The sequence below is a fragment of the Equus caballus genome, chromosome 16 (assembly GCF_041296265.1).
Source record: "Equus caballus isolate H_3958 breed thoroughbred chromosome 16, TB-T2T, whole genome shotgun sequence".
In the NCBI taxonomy this organism is placed as follows: Eukaryota; Metazoa; Chordata; class Mammalia; order Perissodactyla; family Equidae; genus Equus; species Equus caballus.
In genome coordinates, this window is record NC_091699.1 from 53,366,535 (window position 1) to 53,386,137 (window position 19,603).

Genomic DNA, 19,603 nt, shown 5'->3' on the forward strand with positions numbered 1-19,603 from the left:
TTGATATCTTTTAGCTGAGCAAGGAGGTGTCTGTGCTGTGGCCAACACAACTTGTTATACTTACACTTCAAGGAAAGTTGAGACTCAGCTACACAAGAGCACTGAACAAGCTACTTGGCCTAGGAAAGTGATTCTTTCAGTAGGATCTTTCTTTGACTTGTTTGATTCTGATTGTTTTGGGTCTTGGGGACCATGGCTCCGAAGAGCACTCCAGACATTGGGAATTATCCTGTTCATAATAATCATAGTAGTCTTCCTGCTGTGCTGTATTCCTTCAAAAGCTTTAAATGCACATTTGCGGCTGCTAACTACCAAGCAAATGATCTAAGATTAGAATGTCAGAAAAGTAATGAAGAGAACGACCAACTTAAGGAATGTGAACTTGACATTGTGACCTGTGATTAACACAGAGATTCAGCAAAAATTGCGAGAACTCCAGAGTGGTAGCTGGGAGTAGTCCTAATGCCTTAAATTTTGACCACATATCTCAGGCTGAGAGTCTGATCGAAAGGGGGAGATTGCTAAAGATAAGACAACAGGCTCAAATGGAGTCACTTATACCAAGCCCCATGTCACCAAACCAAGCTTAACTTAGTTACAGTTTCAGCTTTCCTGGAAATGGAATCTGAAACTAGTCTGTTACAGAACAAAATTCAGATATTAAAGATCTTATAGGCTTTATTTAGTTATTCATAAATCAGGCAGCATCCAATCTAGCAGATAGAAAGGAGCTCTGAAGAGCTGTACAAAGCAAGAGACTTTATAGCGGAAGGAAAAGAAACAAGGAAGTTATACTAGGTAAAAAGGTGGATTGCTTATTGCAAGGTTACTTTATCAGGGATGGCAGGGGTTTATCAGGCAAATTACTAACTAATATTGATCAAGTGAATCCTGATTGACTGGTTTAAGATTCTATTTCTAGGAGAGCCAAAATTATAAGTAAGTTAAGTTTTGGTTTGGTTATGTGGGGCTTAGCCTGAGTGACTCAATTTTAGGCCTGTTTTTTTGTCTTTAACAAGTCAATCAAGAATTTCCTTGGGGGCCGGCCCTGTGGTGCAGCAGTCAAGTTTACACATTCTGCTTCGGCAGCCCGGGGTTCATCGGTTGGGATCTCGGGTATGGACCTATGCACTACTTGTTAAGCAATGCTGTGGCAGGCGTCCCACATATAAAGTAGAGGAAGATGGGCACAAATTTAAAAAAAAAAAAAGAATTTCTTGATCAGCATTAGTTAGGTAATCTGCCTGATAAACCCCTGCCATCCTTTATAAGGAAAATAACCTTGCGATAACCAATCCACTTTTTCCCCTAGTATAACTTTCTTCTTCCTGCTCCTTTAACCAAACTCAATGAGTTTATCTCTTGATGAGTGCAGAGCTGAAAAGTACAACCAAGGCAAAAGTAGGTGAAGAAAAGTTTTATTGCTTGCATAAGCAATGGAGAACACCAGGGATAGCTCCCAGGGTGGTGTTTCCCAGAGCTGGTGGACACTTGATACACAAGAGAGCACAGGATAACAGGTTTATCTGTAAAACAACAGTGTTCATTTGGGGTGCATGTGTAGCAGGCAAACACCTGATAACATATATCTCACAATCTGAAAATGGCTGCTCAGACCCTCCCAGAGGAAGACAATTTAAGATGCTAATGAGTTTAAGGTAACTTTAGGACGCTTGGTGCCGGAACATTTTGCTGGGGTCTTGCTGCAAACATGTATCTCTGCCAAATAGCAACATCTGCAAAATGGGGGCATTAGTTTCTGCAAAACAGAACACAGCTTCTTCTTGTGTGAAAAACACTTGACAGACAGCAGTAGCCCTTTCTTTGCCTGATTCCCTGGTCACACTCCCTTCTGCCTATGAAATCTCTTGCCTTGTATACAGCTCTTCAGAACTCCTATCTGCTAGATTGGATGCTGCACAATTCATGAATTGCTGCATGAGAGCCAAGAAGATCTTTAAAATTTACTCTGGAGGCTGTGGGAAGGTAATGTTTCTGCGGCTGTGGCTGGGAATGAGCATGTACCCCCGGTTGTGGCGGTGATGCAGGAAGAGGTTGTCCTGGAAGCTAGCCTCCCTTAGGATCTGGTTTCCCAACTTGAAGGAGGCCCCAGGGAGTAATGAGTGGCCCTTTAACAGCTCTGCCAACCAGAACCGGTCAGTTAGATCTTGCTGGTCCCTATTTTGACCCCGAGCTTTGGATCCTTTTCTCGCCTGGAGGGAGGGCAGCCCTGCACACACATCAACAGGGATGTGGGAAAACGCCAAGACTGATAGAGCTCTGGGGCTCGAATGGGCCTCGGAGAACGGAGGACAGACGTCCACAGGGCAGGCGGCGGGCTTGGGGACGAGCCCCTCGGCTGGGCTCGGAGGCCGGCCAGCGCGACCCTGGGCCGGGAGAAGCCGAGACGGTGGCCCTCCCAGTTTCCTAGAGAGGCCGCCGAGGCCCGGGGCGGCGGCGCGCGTGCGCGACGGGCCAGCGGGAGCCGGGCGCGGGGCGTGCGGTGCGGCGGGCAGGCGGAGTCTCGGGCGGCCCCGGGAGTCGGTGAGAGGCCGGGTGGCGCAGGCGGGGCGGGGGCTGCTGTGCGCCCGCGGGGTTCCCGGGGCGCGGCGGGGTGCTCGGCTGTGGCCGGCGGGCGGCGGTGGGGCCCGGGCTGGAGGCCGCGGCCGGGGCGGTGGTCTGGCCGGGGATCCGGTCCCCGCCGTGCTGAGGGCTCAGCTGGAGGAGCTTCGGCGCCCGGGGGCCCGGGGCGCGGAGGGAGGGATTTCTGTGCGTTATCGCTTCTCCCGATTATGCAAACAAAGCGCGCTCATTACGGCCCATTAGATGACGCGGGGAGAGTAAGGAAAGTAAAAGTAACCGCAGTCCGCAAGTGTGTTCTCCTGGAGGCTTCCTGACATTTTCTAATTTGTGTATAAGTATGCAAGCTCGCATACATGTGTGTGTGTGTATATATATATACATATATATACATATATGTATATATATGTTTATTACGGAATGGGATCGTGTTTTTACCTTTTTAATATATAATCCATATGTTTTTAAATTTTTTAAATTGAGGTATAATTGACATAACAGTTTCAGGTGTGCAACATAATGATTCCATATTTGTATACTATCGCTTTTAAAAAACTTTAGTATTGTGATAAAATACACATAACATTTACCATATGATACGTAAAATTTATCATTTTAGCCATTTTAAAATGTTTAATTCAGTGACCTTAAGTACATTCATACTATTGCTTTTGAAAGTTATATCTTCAGCTTGCGGAATGTTATTTGTTCATATATTGGTTAAAATTAGTGCTAGCATTATGACACCACCAAGACATATTTTTGCAAGTATGATTAAAAGAAAACATTTCGTTTGCAGTTTATTTCCCATAGTATACATTATATGAAGCTCTAAATTCTCAACAAGTGATACTTTTACCAAAAAAGCAGAATCTTGTTTGGTAGGGTGTTTATTTTCAAAATGAAAGAGTAGTTTGTAAAATGCAGTTTTAAAATAGAAGGTACAGGTATTGCCTAAAACCACTCCTCACTTAACATTAGTCTAAGAAAATAGAAAGTGGTGGCCAGGAAAGACCACCATCCTGTTTCAAACTGTTTGCAGTTCAAAACTGAAAACTCACTAATACTAGATCGTTTACTGTGCAAGGAATTGTCAGGGAATGTTTCTAGCCATATTTTGACTGAGGATATCAGGAAACTTCTGTCGGTTATATACATGTATATCTGTGTGCGTATTCAAGGACTGATGGATGAGGCTGCTCTTATGTGTTATGTTAATGCTGAAGAAAGGCAGACAGATTTTGGTTAAAAAACTAATCTGAAAGAAATGTGAATGTTTTGAAGATAAACCTCAGTATGTACTTAGGAGGGAAACTGACAAAGTATAAAAAATAGTAGCTATGCCACCATACAGTTTTCTGTGGCTCCTGATATCCGTAAGTATTAGCACATAAGCATTATATGATGTCAGAGAGTTACTTGAGACTAAAAATATATTAACCATAAAACATAACAAATTATTTTGCAATCTTCATTATTTTTATATCAGAAACACTGTGAAAGAGCTCCCTCAGGTGAACCCCTGTGTGCTCTACAAGACTGAATTTTTGGGCTTGTACTTTTCCTTCCCTGATCACCGTCCTCCTTGTTTTCTTATACTGCATGGCACCTGTCTCTGTCTAACATACCATGTATTTTATTTCGTGTGTGTCTTTCCGTAAGCTCCTCAAGGCAGTGCTTTTTGTCTGCTTTATTCGCCTCTGAGACCTCAGTGCCTAGGACGTAGTAGGTGCTCAGTAAATATCTGTTAAATTAAAGGATGAATCCAAATTGGAGGTAAGAATTGACAGTATTTAATATCCTTGATGGCCACGTTAATCCTTAATATCTAAGATAGAAATAAATTTTACAAGGTAACACACTTTTTCGATTTAAGAACCTTTTTATTGTGAGTCATTGTAGACTCGCAGAGGGTTGCAGAAGTGTACAGAGTTCCCTTAACTGTTTACCCAGTTTGCCTGAAGTCCCTGTCTTGCATAACCACAGTACAATCCTCAAAGTTAAGAAGTTTACAGTGGTACAGTACTGCGAGTTCAACTGCTGACTTTATGCAGACTTCGTCAGTGTCTTGCTAATGTCCTTTTTCTGTTCCAGGATCCAGTCTAGAATCCCTCATTCCATTGGGTTGTCGTGTCTCCTTATTCTCCTTCAACCTGTGACAGTTCTTCGGTCTTTCCTTGTTTTACGTGACCTTGACCCTTTGGCAGTATTTTGTATTTGTATTTGTCGAATGACCCTCAGTTTGGTTTTGTCAGATGTCTGCTTAGATTGAGGATGAGGTCGATATGTCTTGTTACTGGCACAGTCATCTTGGTCCAGTGGTCTCTGGCACTTTCCACCACTGTCAAGTTACCGTCTTTGCCTTTGTGATTAGTTATCATTTGGGGGAAGGTACTTGGAGATTTTGCCTAGAAATAGCCTGGTTCTCCTTAAGTGTCACCCACTAGTTGGCATTCCTCGGTGCCTCTTGCTTGCAGCACTTATTACTGTGAGGTTCTAATGGTGCCTTTCATTTTGTCGTTCCTTCTACATTTATTAACTGGAGTTCTTTGTGAGGCAGAGTTGTGCCTTCTCCCCCTTTTGTTTGTTTATTCAGTTAGTGATATCAGGGTGTGATGTTGGGTGGTTATTCTTTGGGCTATAATGTAGTGCTATTATTATTTATTTTGTTGCTTAAATTGTTGTAGCTTTGGCCATTGGGAGCTCTTTTAAGTTGGCTCCTGTTTCCTCTCGACATGCCCCCATCTTTTTGTGTCTTTCCCTGAATTTCAGGCACCATGAAATACTCATCTTTTACTTTTCCTCCCCCAGAGCTGGAATCAACCATTTCTTCAAGGAACCCTGGTTCCTTTCGATTGAGAATGGTATTTAGAAATGAAGTTTTGGGTACTAGGTTTGAGCTTATTAATTGATCTATTGGTGTAAATGTTATGTTAACATTTAAAAATGCGCTTGAAGCAGTCTTTGTTTAGTGACAATAGTCTTAGAAACTTGTTTGCTTATTATCAGTGTATAGAATAAAACTTATGGCCCTGACACTGGTAGGGAAAACAGGAGAATAAGAGACAACTTAATGAGGATTTAAAAAGGAAAACAAACAAAATTACATTGCACGTGTGATGAAGGAGCAAAATGACAAAAAGAAGAAAATGTCCCTGAAAAATGCCCAGGTGATTGCTTGGGACTTTCGTTGTCTTTTCAAAGCCGTTCTCATTGTGGGAATGACCTGGGTTGGGGTGTGGAGGAAGCTCTGGAGAAGAGGCCTGATTCAGCTCAGGTTGCTCCCCAGACCTGGGGCCTCAACGTTTATGATATCATCTTAACAAGTTGATGGATGGAGCTTTTCTTCAGTCCTCAAAAGCTGGCTGGGCTTGGGAGGAACCTGAGGCACCTGGATACCTGATGCAGTGGGGTGCTTTCAGCTCTCTGGCCCCCATCACTTTCCTTTGCTCTGGGTCTTTCACTCAGAGCCTGAAGGCCCAGGAGGTCTTCAGCTTTGTCCATGTTCATGGTCGCAGAGGCTGGGCTCACCCTTTCTTTGATGGAAGGCCTGGCGTCTATGGGTGTGCTCACAGGCTGTTGCCCTCGTTTTCCTGCCTGTCGGTCTTCTCACCACCTCTTTACAAATGGCTCAGTGGCCCCTGGATGTTTCTGCAGCAGCTGCTTCAGAACAGGCCAGCTTGGAGGCTGCTTTCTGGTGCTCATTTCACTGTGGGTCTCAATTTCCTGAGATAGGTCGATGCTGTTTATCTTCCCCACTGGGTGCATTTCTTTGAAATATTTCTCCCTGGCCTCCAGTTCATTCTCTTTAGGCTCCCTGCCAGATTTCTCCTCACCCTGAGCGGTTTTCCAGTTCTTTTCATACTTCAGTTTTCCTTCTGTCTCCCATCCATTCTGCGGGTTTGTCTGTGAAAGGCTGTCTCCCTCGCTGACTTTCTGCTTCGTCCTGAGCAGTTTCCTTCTTCCGGTTTGAGCTGCTGGAGCTCAGCAGGGCTGGAGCCCGCCCCTCCTGCTCCTGAAGCACCCTTTCCTCTTCAGGCGTCTTTTGTCGTTGTGTCTCTAAGTCTCTTTTCCTAGGCCTTCAGTGATTTGCTTTATCACTTCTCTCGTTTTCCTTTGCTTTTGTTTTCTCTGAATGTTTCTTCTTACCTGTCCCCCTGTTTTCACAGCATGGCTTCCTTTGTCTGCCCGAACTAGGGCAGCCTCCTCACATGCGTGATCCCTAATGTAGTTCTTCACTTGACTCTCCGTGCCTTGGAGCAGGGCTGTAGTTTCTCCCTTTTAGCTGGGTGATGGCGTGCTTCCTTCTTCCCGTCTCAGTGTACGGTCCTCTCGTTTTTGTCAGTCCCAGCAGCACTTGCTGAGTCCGGATGTTTGTAGCGAATGTAGGAGATGATGGCTTCTGGGTGAAGGTAGTGATTTCTTTAAATTTGCTTACATGGTGGGAGTTGGAGGGTGCCTCGGTTTCAGGGGAAGATGACCATCGTCTGTGACTTGGTGTGTGGAGTCATGGGCCACTTTGCAACAAATGCCAAGACCTGCTTGTCCATCTCACACCTCTTTGTAGACTTTTGTTTTGTTTTAATATCCTCTGTCTACTTTCTTTTGCGTGTTCTCTGCAAATCAGAGTTTATTGATGGGGGGAACAGAACAAAGAGCAGGAAATAAAGTGGGGAAAAAGAAAAGCAGAGAGCTACAATCGGTACTTACAACATCCACACCACAGTCAGCCAGGGAAGTCCCAAAAGTTTCATGTCGGGCGGGGGTGCCGATTGTTCAGGTCTGGGGCAGAGGGTTGTTTCCTCAGTGAGACTTCCAAATGTTCTATGCCTGTGACTCCCTTTTATTTTGAGATTATCTAGGTTCTAACTCTGGGCTTCAGACATTTAGATACTTTGAGTTATTTCTTCTTGTTCCCATGGATGGGATGTTTTTTATCTTTTTGTTCCCAAGGATGGGATGTTTCTGTAGTCCGGTCAGGTGCCCATCGGGGTGGCCAGCCCAGACAAGGAACGTGACGCAGGACATTGTCTTAGCAACTTGTGCCTTGGGGTTAGGGCCGAAGTGGCTATCTCCGGCTCCAAGCCCAGACACATTCTTTCACGTAGGCCCCAGATCCCAGCATCCCTGGAAGGCAGGGAGGTCGATGAACTCTGTATAGGCAGCGTTTTGCTCTTTTCGTTCTCTGCCTCACTTGCCAGTTTTTTCATACCTTGTTCTCTTTGTTCATCTAGGCGTCTCTGATTTGCTTGCTGACTCAGTGGCTAAATCAGAACTAAGGTCACCTGGGTTTCTCTTCCCTTTTGCAGTTGCTTGAACTGTAGCCACCATTTGCATCCAAGTCTATTTCAGGGATGTGTACCCCTTCTGGTTGGTGCTGAGCTCTTCAGTCCTGGGAGCTGATTCTCAGTTGCTTTGGTTTTTTAGCAGAATTATTGATCACTTTGCTGGTTGTACAAGTAATGTGTAATAATTCAGGGAACATGAGTAAACAGAGGAGATAACAGCTGCAAACACTTTGGTGGCAAGGCTTCAGAACTTTCTGTGCATGTGCAAACTGGGCTTTATTTTTATTTTGTTTAAGACATAAATGAGTTCATAACTGTAATTTCTAAAACTTGCCTTTTAGTTTACTTTTTATTTTGGCAAATTGGGAAAGGAAAAAAATATAAAGAGGAAAATAATAATCAGGCATATTTCCAACACAAGAGAAACTACTTCTAATATTTTGGCATATTTGCATTCATCATTTTCTATGTGCACTCTTAAAAAAGAAAAAGAAAAGAGAAAGACTGGTACATAAACGTCATGTTAAAAAAATCAGGTTACTACAAATAAACTGAAGTCTTCTTTAATTACTATTCTCAACCTCTCCACCCCCACAGTCACTAAGAGTTTTTGTGAATCCTTCTAGGCTATTTTTAATTCTTTTGAGTACTTATGTGTACATCACGCGGATACACACTTATATTCACATGTATATGATTTTAGGTTTTTTTAACATTTATATCTATGATGTTCTTTTTTTTTTAAAGATTTTTTTTTTAAATTTTTTCCTTTTTCTCCCCAAAGCCCCCCCAGTACATAGTTGTATATTCTTCGTTGTGGGTCCTTCTAGTTGTGGCATGTGGGACGCTGCCTCAGCGTGGTTTGATGAGCAGTGCCATGTCCGCGCCCAGGATTCGAACCAACGAAACACCGGGCCGCCTGCAGTAGAGCGCGCGAACTTAACCACTCGGCCACGGGGCCAACCCCTATGATGTTCTTTTTAACTTAGCATATGTTTTTGTTATTGTTGGGAAGAGCAGTCAAGCCCAGCTTCTCTCTTGATAGCAGCATGAGTGGCCTTAAGCTGGGAACATCTTGTGAAAAAATTAAGAGCCCCTCACCTCACAGCCTTTGCTGCGTTTATTGCTGTGTGAGGGACTGTCTTTCCTTGTTCAGTGCTTAATGTAAATACCCCTTTCTTCTGCTTCAGTGCATGTGTCAGGGGCTCTCAGGCCCACCTCTGCTCTCTGTATTTCAGACCCCACGGGTGAGGGGTCGAGGTCCTTCTACGGAAGCATGAAATGTGGTGCTTGCTTCCATACCACCCGCACCGCATCAGCTGTGGAGTGGAACCGTTGGTTATGGGGGACCAATGGACTGCAAGGGGTTCAATCTGGTGTACTTTCTCACCTCTCTTGCTATCAGTAAGTGCTCTACCCCTTGAGTCTGGTGTGTGTGTGGTCTGTTCTCAGCAACTTAGAATCATGCTCTGGTCTCTTCTGTGGGTCACACTTTACCTGCTTTTTAACCTTGGCTGCACAGTCTGACCACCCAGTGAACAGTGAAACAATTACGTCGACGCTTAAGGGTTTAGTACGATCTTTTTAACTATTGTATGGTATTTCATCCTATAAAGTGCTGCACTTTTATTTAGCCATATTGATGGTCAGGTAGATTATTTCTAATATTTTGTTATTACAAAGAGTACTCTAGTCATCACTTGTGCGAATGTCTGTGCAAATGTGTGTATATCTGTGCAACTGTTTTCCCCAGAAGAAAAATCCCTGGGGCAAGTCCTAGAAATGAAATTCTTAGGGCATAAGTAATGTGTTTTACTAAAACTAAACTTCTAGACTACTAGACTTTCAGACCTTCCTTGTGGGTAAAAATTTACACTTTTATCAGTGGTTTTATTCTTTTTTTTTAAGAAGAGCTTTTTAAATACTGATGTCATATATCATTCTTTTCATTTTGTTTTTTAAAAAAATGCTGTCTTACCCTGGGGTTGTTACTCTCTTTTTTGTTTTTGAAGTTAAGTCTTTGACTGGAATTCATTTTGCTTATGATTTTGCTTTTATTTTAATTTGCCTAGCCAATTGTCCCTCAATTATCTGTTCTTTCCCACTGTCTTGTAATGCTACCTCTGTCATATGCCAGATCTATATATGTGTATAAGTCTATGTCAGGATTCCGTACTGTTCCCTTTATCTGCTATTTGTATATTCCTTCAATAATACTCACTGTTTTAGTTACTGTATTCTTATAATAAGCTATGTTGTCTTGTAGAACAAATCTTTCCACCTTTAAAAAATTGTCTTGGCTATTTTTGGCTTGTACTCATTTGTGTGAATTGTAGAATATGTTTATCAAGTCTGAATAAAAGTTATATTGGGGTTTTGTTGGGATTGTATAGACTTTTCATGTTAATTTAGGAAGTATTAAGTAGTAGCCTTGAAAATATTAGTCTTTTTGTACTTAAGGTTTATTCAGATCTGTTTTGTCTTTTGGCAGTTTTCTGTTTCCCCATTAAGGTCTTGTACATTTTTTTATTAGCTTTATTTATCCATATTTTATGTTTTTTTGGTTTGTTGCTCTTATGTTTATTCTCTTCTTAACTGGTTGTTGCTTGTGTATTGGAAAGTTATTGATTATACGGTGATTATATATTTGACCTCCTTAATGACCTCTCATATTACTTCTGACAGTTTTTCAGTTGATTCTCTTAGGTTTTTTAGTTGGATGTTTGTATCATTCATGAATAATATTAGCTTTGACCCTTCTTTCTTTTCTAACAGATTTCTGCAGATTTCCCTTTTCTTATCTAATTGTATTGGCTAGGATTTCATTGTGTGATTGTTCCTGATTTTAATTGCAGGGCCATTAATATCTTCACCACTTAATGTCACATTTGCTGTAAATTTCTCTTTGTTTTTCCCCATCTCAGCTGGGAGAGTTTCCCTCTATCCCTGGATTGCTAAGATTGTATGCCAGAAAGAAGATAAAGCTATAGATACAGGGGACTTTTCTTTTTAAACTTTAAGAGAATACCAGTATGTGAAGAGCTTTATGCTAATAAATTTGAAATCCTTGATGAACATGTGGGTTGTTTCCTCCTTTTGACTGTTATGAATAATGCTGCTGTGAACATTTGTGTACAAGTTTTTTGTGGACATCTATTTTCATTTCTTCTGGGTATACTAGGAAGGTAATTGCAAGTACTAACTATGTTTAACTTGTTGGAGAACTGCCAGACTGTTTTCCAAATTGGCTGCACAGTTTGCATTCCCGTCAGCAGTTAGGAATGTTCTGGTATCTCTACATCTTTGCTAACACATGTTATTTTCTGACTTTGATTCTAGCCATCTTAGTGGGTGTCAAGTGGTATCTCATTGTGATGTTGATCTGCTTTTCCCTGATGACTAATATTGCTGAGTGTCCTGTGTATTTTTCAGCCATTTTTATATTTTCTTTGGAGAAATGTCTATTCAGATGATTTGTCCAATTTTAATTGTGCTCTTTTATTATTATTATTTTTTATTGTGAGGCAGGTTAGTCTCAGAATTCTTTTTTTAATTGAAGTATAATTGACATACAATATTATATTAGTTTCAGGGGTACAACCTAGCAGTTTGACATTTATATACATTATGAAATGATCACCACGGTAAATCCAGTAACCGTCTGTCACCATATGAAGTTATTACAATATTAGTGACTCTATCCCTATGCTGTGCCTTACATCCCCATGACATATTTATTTTATAACTGGAAGTTGGTACCTCTTATTCCCTTTACCTATTTCGACCATTGCACCACCCCTCTCCCATCTGGTGACCATCAGTTTGTTCTCTGTATGGATGAGTTTGTTTCTGTTTTGTTTGTTCATTTGTTTTTTAGATTCCACATATAAGTGAAGTCATGTGGTATTTGTATTTCTCTGACTTATTTCATCTAGCGTAATGCCCTCTAGGTCTGTTCATGTTGTCACAAATAGCAAACTTTCATTCCTTTTTATGGCGTAGTAATATTCTGTTGTGTATATGTACCACATCTTCTTTATCCATTCATCTACTGATGTACTCTTAGGTTGTTTCCATATCTTGGCTATTGTAAATGATGCTACAGTAAACATAGGGGTGCATAAATCTTTTCAAATTAGTGTTTTCATTTTCTTCAGATAAATACCCAGAAGTGGAATTGCTGAATCACGTGTTAATTCTATTTTTAATTTTTTGAGGAACTCCATGCTGTTTTCTAGAGTGGCTACGCCAGTTGCCATTCCCGTCAGCAGTGTACGAGGGTTCCCTTTTCTCCACATCCTCACTAACACTTGTTATTTGTTGTCTTTTTTTCTTTTAAAGATTTTTTTTTTTCCTTTTTCTCCCCAAAGCCCCCCAGTACGTAGTTGTCTATTTTTAGTTGTGGGTCCCTCTAGTTGTGGTATGTGGGACGCTGCCTCAGCGTGGCTTGATGAATGGTGCCGTGTCCGTGCCCAGGATTGGAACTGGTGAAACCCTGGACTGCTGAAGTGGAGCATGAGAACTTAATCACTCGGCCACGGGCCGGCCCCCTTGTCTTCTTGATATTAGCTATTCTGTCAGATGTGAGGTGATACCTCACTGTGGTTTTGATTTGCATTTCCCTGACGATTAGTGATGTCGAACATCTTTTCATGTGTCCGTTGATCCATCTGTATATCTTCTTTGGGAAAATGTCTATTCAGGTCTGCTGCCCATTTTTTAATTGGATTATTTGTTTTTTGATATTGAGTTGTATGAGTCCTTCATATATTTTGGTTATTAACCCCTTATCGGATATATTGTTTGCACATGTCTTCTCCTAGTCAGTAAATTGCCTTTTTGTTTTGTTGGTGGTTTCCTTCCTGCGCAAAAGCTTTTTAGTTTGATGTAGTCCCGTTTGTTCATTTTTGCTTTTGTTGTCCTTGCCTAAGGAAACGGGTCCAAACAAATATTGCTAAGACCGGTGTCAAAGAGCTTACTGCCTATGCTTTCTTCTAGGAGTTTTATGGTTTCAGGTCTTATATTTAGGTCTTCAATTCATTTTGAGGGGTTTTTTTTGTATTTGGTGTAAGAAAGTGTCCAGTTTCATTCTTTTACATGTAGCTGTCCTGTTTTCCTAGCACCATTTATTGAAGAGACTGTCTTTTCCCCATTGTATATTCTTGCCTCCTTTGTTGTAGATTAGTTAACCATATAAGCATGGGTTTATTTATGGGCTCTCTGTTTCATTGATCTTTGTGTTTGTTTTTGTGCCAGTACCATACAGTTTTGGTTACTATAGCTTTGTAGTATGGTTCGAAATCAGGGAGTGCGACACCTCTAGCTTTGTTCTTGTTTCTCGAGGTTGCTTTGGCTTATCTTTTTATTATTGAATTGTTAAAGTTCTCTATATATTCTAAGTACAAGTCCCTTATGAGATATGTGATTTGCAAATATTTTTTCCCAGTCTGTGGGTTGTCTTCACTTTCTTCATATGTCCTCTGAAGCATGAGAGTTTTAAATTTTGACGAAGTCCAGCTTATCTGTTTTGTTTTTTTGCATGTGCGTTTGGTGTGCATTGCTTAATTCAATGTGACAAAATATTATATCTACATTTTCTGATAAGAATTTTATAATTTTAGCTCTTACATTTAGGTCTTTGATCCATTTTGAGGTAGTTTTTGTGTATTATATTATGTAGGGGTCCAACTTTATTCTTCTTAATATAGACAGACATACAGCTGTCCCAACACCATTTGTTGAAAAGACCATTCTTCCCCTTTGGGTGGTCTTGGTACCCTTGTCAAAAATAAATTGACCTTAGATGTATGGGTTTATTTTTGGACTCTTAATTCTATTTCATTGATCTGTATGTCTTTTCTTACACCAGCACCACATTGTCTTGAGGACTGCTGCTTTATAAAGGAAGTTTTGAAATTAATAGTGTAAGTCTTCCAACTTATTCTTTTTGAAGATTATGTTGACTATTGTGAGGGTCTCTTGAGTTTCCATGTTAGCATCAGCTTTTCAATTTCTACAAAGACGCCAACTGGGGTTCTGATAGGGATTGAGTTGAATCTATAGATAAATTTGGGGAGTATTGTCATCTTAACAATATTTTGTCTTCTGACCCATGAACACAGAGTATCTTTCCAGTGATCTAAATCTTTAATTTCTTCTAACAATGCTTTGTAGTTTTCAGGGTATAAGTTTTGCTCTTCTTCTGTTAAACTCATTCCTAAGTATTTTATTCTTTTTCATGTGATCGTAATTTGAATTGTTAATTTTATTTTTAGTTTGTTCATTTCTACTATATAGAAATACCATTGTTTTTGCATATTGATCTTATATCCTTCAACTTTGCTGAGCTCTTATTAGTTCTAATAGCTTTAGTGGAGTCTGTAGGATTTCCTAGATACAGATGATGTCATTTGTGTATAGAGGTTGTTTCACTTTTTTCCTTTCACATCTGGATACCTTTTTTATTCCCCTTTCATTTTCTTGCCTAATTGTCTTGGCTGGAACCTTCTGTACAGTATTAAATAGAAGAGGTGAGAGTGGACATCCTTGTCTTGTTCCCAGTCTTTGGGGGAAAGCATTTGGCCTTTAACCATTAAGTATGATGTTAACTGGACTTTCTGTAGATGCTTTTTACCAGATTGAGAAGTTCCTTTCTATTCCTAGTGAGTGCTTTTACCATGAAAAGTTTGGATTTTGTCAAATGCTTTTTCTGTGCCTGTTGACATCATCATGTGATTTTCGTTTTTACTGTCTTGCTATGTTAAACCAACCTGGCATTCCTAGAATAACTCTCACTTGGTCATGGTGTATAGTTCTTTTTATATGTTGGTGGATTCAGTTGGTGAGTATTTTTGAGAATTTTTGCATTTATATTCATAAGAGGTATTGGTCTGTCTGGTTTGGTATTGTGGCAGTACTGACCTCATAGAATGAATTAGGAAGTGTTCCCTCCTTTTCTGTTTTTTGGAAGGGTTTGTGAAGAATTGGTGTTAATTTTTCTTTAAATATTTGGTTGAATTCAGCAATGAAGCGGTCTGGGCCTTGGCTTTTCTTTTTGGGTAGTTTTTTACTACTAAATGAATCTCTTGTTATAAGTCTACTCAGGTTTTGTATTTCTTCTTGAGTCAGTTTCTGTAGTTTGTGTTTTATAGGAGTTTGTTTCATCTAAAATATTTAATTTATTGGCAAATATTATACATTTAAATAATTCTTTTTGTTTTGTAAAGTCAGTGATATTTTCCCTCTTTCATTTCTGATTTATGTAATTTGAGTGTTTTCTCTTTTTTTTCCTTTATCAGTCTAGCTAAAAGTTTATCAATTTTGTTGATCTTTTCAATGAACCAACTTTGGATTTCATTGGTTTTCTCTACTTTTTCTATTCTCTATTTCATTAATTTCCACTCTAATCTTTATTTCTTTCCTTTTGCTTCCTTTAGATTTAGTTTACTCTTCTTTTTCCAGTGTATTAAGGTAGAAGGTTAGGTTATTGATTTTTCTTTCTTTGCTTTTTTTTCTTTTTCTTTTTTTTAAAAATATGTAGGCATTTGCAGCAATAAATTTCCCTCTAAGCACTCCCTTAATTTCATCCTATTAGTTTTGGCATGTTGTGTTTTCATTTTCATTCATCTCGAAGTATTTCCTAATTTTTCTTGTGATTTCTTCTTTGATCCACTGGGTATTTAGGAGTGTGCATTGCCCACTGGAGCATTTACTCTTTTTTAAAAAACTGAACTTCTTTAAAGATTTTTTTTTTTCCTTTTTCTCCTCAAAGCCCCCCAGGTACATAGTTGTATATTCTTAGTTGTGGGTCCTTCTAGTTGTGGCATGTGGGACGCCGCCTCAGCATGGCTTAATGAGCGGTGCCATATCCACACCCAGGATTTGAACCAACGAAACACTGGACCACCTGCAGCGGAGCGCGTGAACTTAACCACTTGGCCATGGGGCTGGCCCCTAAAACTGGACTTTTTATTTTGAAATAATTATAGATTCACGTATAGTCGTAAGAAATAATTCAGGAAAATCCCACGTATTCTTTACTTAGTTTCCCCTCCACGGTCCCAATGATAACACCTTGCAAAACTGTAGTGCAGTATCACAATCAGGATATTGACATTGATACAGTCAAGATACAGAGCATTCCCATCAGCACAGAGATCCCTCATGGTCCCCTTTTATAGTGTTGTTGTCACCCCTTATTGGTGGGATAGACTCCCCCCCCCCCCCCCCGCCACAAAACAAGATTGATTTGGGTGTTGAGACTGATGATGCGCATGCAAGGGTATGAAGAGATTTATTACCTGCTGAATGAGGCTTCTGGGAAGAGCAAGGCTGGCTCCAGAGCTGGTCTAAAAAAGGCTTAAGAGAGCAAGGAGAGGTGACTGGCTTTGGCTTTTATTACGGTTAGAGAATGGGGCTGCGGTGAGGATTTGTGTACACAGGCCAGGGTTTCTGTGCTTTGAACTTCCCGCCAGTGCTGAAGGAGGGAGCATCTGGGCTTTTTTATTTGTTTGCCCTGATATTGGCAAGAAGGAAAGGACGAGTGGTGGGCCTTGAAAGTTGCCGATAGTCAAACATCAAAAATGAAGTCAGACTCTTTATTACATATAGCCACACTTACTTCTCCCACGCCCTCCAGTCCTTAATGACCCTGTCAAACACTAATCTGTTCTCCGTTGCAGTAGTTTTGTTATTTCAAGAATGTTATATAAATGAAATCATACACTATGTGACCTTTCCAGATTGGGTTTTTTCATTCATCATCATTCTCTGGAGATGAGTTCATGTTGTTGTGTGTATTCATTCTTTTTATTGAGGAGTAGTATTCCACAGTATGATTTTACCTCTGTTTAACCATTCACCCATTGCAGGACATCTGGGTGGTTTCTAGTTTTTGCTATCATGAATAAGGCTGCAGTGAACAATCATGTTCAGGTTTTTGTGTGGACATCGGTTTTCATTTTTCTGGGATACGTGTCTAGGAATGCAATTGCTAGGTTGTACGGTAGTGGCATATTTAGTTTTTAAGAAATGGTCAGACTGTTTTCCAGAGTGTCTGTAACATTTTGCTTTCTTGGTAGTTATATATGAGTAATCCAGTTTCTCTGCATCCTCAACAGCATTTGGTGTTGTCGTTTTTTTATTTTAGCCATTCTGATAAATGATAGTGATAGCTCATTGTGGTTTTAATTTGCATTTCCCTGATGGCAAATCATGTTGAACATCTTTGCATTTGCTTATTTGTTATTTGTATGTTCTCTTTGGTGAAATGTATCTTCATGTCTTTTGTCCATTTTCTTATAGGATTGTTCACTTTTTTTACCATCGAGTTTCGAGAGTTCTTTATATAGTCAGATATTAGTCCTTTGTCAGGTGTGTGGTTTGTAAATATTTTCTCCCAGGCTGTAGCTTGTCTTCTTATTCTCTCAACAAAAGTCTTTCCAGAGCAGAAGTTTTTAGTTTTGATGAGGTTCAGTTTATCAATTTTTCCTTTTATGGATTATGCTTTGGGTATCAATTCTAAGAACTTTTTGCTTAGCCCTAGATCCTGAAGATTTCCTCCTATGCTTTTTTATGAAAGTTGTATGATTTAATGTTTTACATTTTAAGCGAATGATTCGTTTTGAATTGATTTTTGTATAAGATGCGAGGATTAAGTCAACTTTCGTTATTTTGCCTATGGATGTCCAGTTGCTCCAGCTGCATTTGTTGAGAAGCCTGTCCTTCCACCTTTGAATTGCTCTTTGCACCTTTATCAGAAGTTGGTTGGGCACATCTGCAGGGTAGACTCCTGCACAGTGACATGGCCTGCAGCACCAGCTCCTTCTCTGGGGTGGAGAAACAGACCTTCATTGAGATCCCAGAATGTGCCCGAGTTAGTTTTTTATTTAGGCCTCACAACCATCCCCACTTTATACAGCATGGCCACACAGATTTTAAGAGATAAAATGATGCATCCATAGTCATAAAGTTAGTAAGTAGGGAGCTGGATTTGAACCCAGGTCTGTCTTAGTTCATATTCTCTACTTTCTCCGCTAAGCTCTGCTGACTCCTGATAGTGGCTTGAACCCTTGGACACACTCCATTATGATGAATTATAAAAGGAAATAAGGAGTTGAGTGGGATGCTGGATTAGTAGTTTCCAAATTGTAGTTTGTAACCCATTGGTGGGTCACATAGTTATTTAGGGGTTGCCAATCAGTAGTTTTTTTACTCTTTTTGAATTGCTTATTTGAGATTTTTTTTTTTTAAGATTTTTTATTTTTCCTTTTTCTCCCCAAAGCCTCCTGGTACATAGTTGTGTGTTTTTAGTTGTGGGTCCTTCTAGTTGTGGCATGTGGGACACTGCCTCAGCATGGCTTGATGAGCGGTGCCATGTCTGCGCCCAGGATCCGACCCGGCGAAACTCTGGGCTGCCGAAGTGGAGCACGTGAACTCAACCACTTGGCCATAGGGCCGGCCCCTGAGATATTTTTAAATATTATATTACAGTATTAGTAAAATCACATTTGTTATTGAAAATCATTTGGGCGTATTTGTGTGGGTCTATTATAGGTTTTTCTATTCCATTAATTTATGTTTCTTCCTTCACCAATACCACAGTCTTGATTACTGTAGCTATATGTCTTGAAATCGAATAGTCTGACTCCTCACACTTTATTATTTTTCAAAATTGTTTTAGCTATTCTAGTTCCATTGCATTTCCACGTAAATTTAAGAATAATCTTGTCTATGTCTACAAAAAATCTTGTTGCGATTTTGATAGGAATAGCGTTAAACCTGTAGGTCTCTGTGGGGAGAATTGGTCTGTGTACTATGTCAAGTCTTCCAGTACATGAATATGGTATGCCTATCCATTTATTTAGATCTTCTTTGACTTCTTTCATCAGCCATTTGTAGTTTTTAGCGTACAAGCCCTGTACATATTTTATTACTCTGGGATATTTTCTTAGTTTACCTCAATTCGTGGTGGTCTTACCCTGGTCTGCTTGATACTGGAAGGCGCCACTGTACAAATGCTCAAACGCCCTCTTCTCATACATTCAAAGATGATCTCAACTAACAGGATCTTACTGCACCATCATTCTCACATCCCTCCTGAACGGTAATATTGCTTCTTTCAGTCTCTTGCCAGTGACGGCTGATGTCCCAGCAAATGGCATTGTCCACTACAGTGCTGAAAAGAGAATCCTGAGGTCCCAGCAGCAACACGGCTACTGCAGACTTGGTTTGCACTCTGCTGGGTAGACCCTGAATGAGAGTGATGCCTCCAGGCAGGTGGTATGCTATCCATCCAGCTCAGGCCCAGGCTTCAAGGGAGCGAAGGCGCCTTCAGATGGTAAAGAAGGAAGAAGAGGATGAAGGTTACACTTCAGTGCAGGCCGCCAGGCCACAGACACTCAACCGTCCTGGTCAGGAGCTGTTCCGCCAGCTCTTCAGGCAGCTTCGCTACCATGAGTCTTCTGGGCCCCTGGAGACTCTGAGCAGGCTCCGGGAGCTCTGCCGCTGGTGGCTGAGGCCTGACGTTCTCTCCAAGGCCCAGATCCTGGAGCTGCTGGTGCTGGAGCAATTCCTGAGCATCCTACCTGGGGAGCTCCGGACATGGGTGCAGCTGCATCACCCTGAGAGTGGTAGGGAGGCTGTGGCCCTGCTGGAGGAGCTGCAGAGGGATCTTGATGGAACACCACAGAGGGTGAGTGTGAGCAAGTGTACGGTGCCCAGTGAACTCCACCTGT

General features: G+C 40.8%; 1 protein-coding gene across 5 annotated transcripts in view; it reads left to right on the forward strand.

The window, feature by feature from the left end:
* Positions 1-1,804: 1,804 nt before the first annotated feature.
* ZNF445 (zinc finger protein 445) overlaps positions 1,805-19,603 on the forward strand; it is a 29,366-nt gene continuing 11,567 nt past the window's right edge. For 2 of the 5 annotated variants that reach the window (XM_023620616.2, XM_023620618.2), the window contains exons 1-2: positions 2,410-2,544; positions 18,992-19,560. In XM_023620616.2, coding sequence (XP_023476384.2) covers positions 19,123-19,560 — 438 coding nt within the window. In that variant the 5' untranslated portion in view covers positions 2,410-2,544; positions 18,992-19,122. Of the gene's footprint in view, positions 1,987-2,409; positions 2,545-6,877; positions 6,993-18,991; positions 19,561-19,603 lie in introns of those variants that run through there. The other 3 variants (XM_070237886.1, XM_070237884.1, XM_070237885.1) reach the window with 3 other exon arrangements.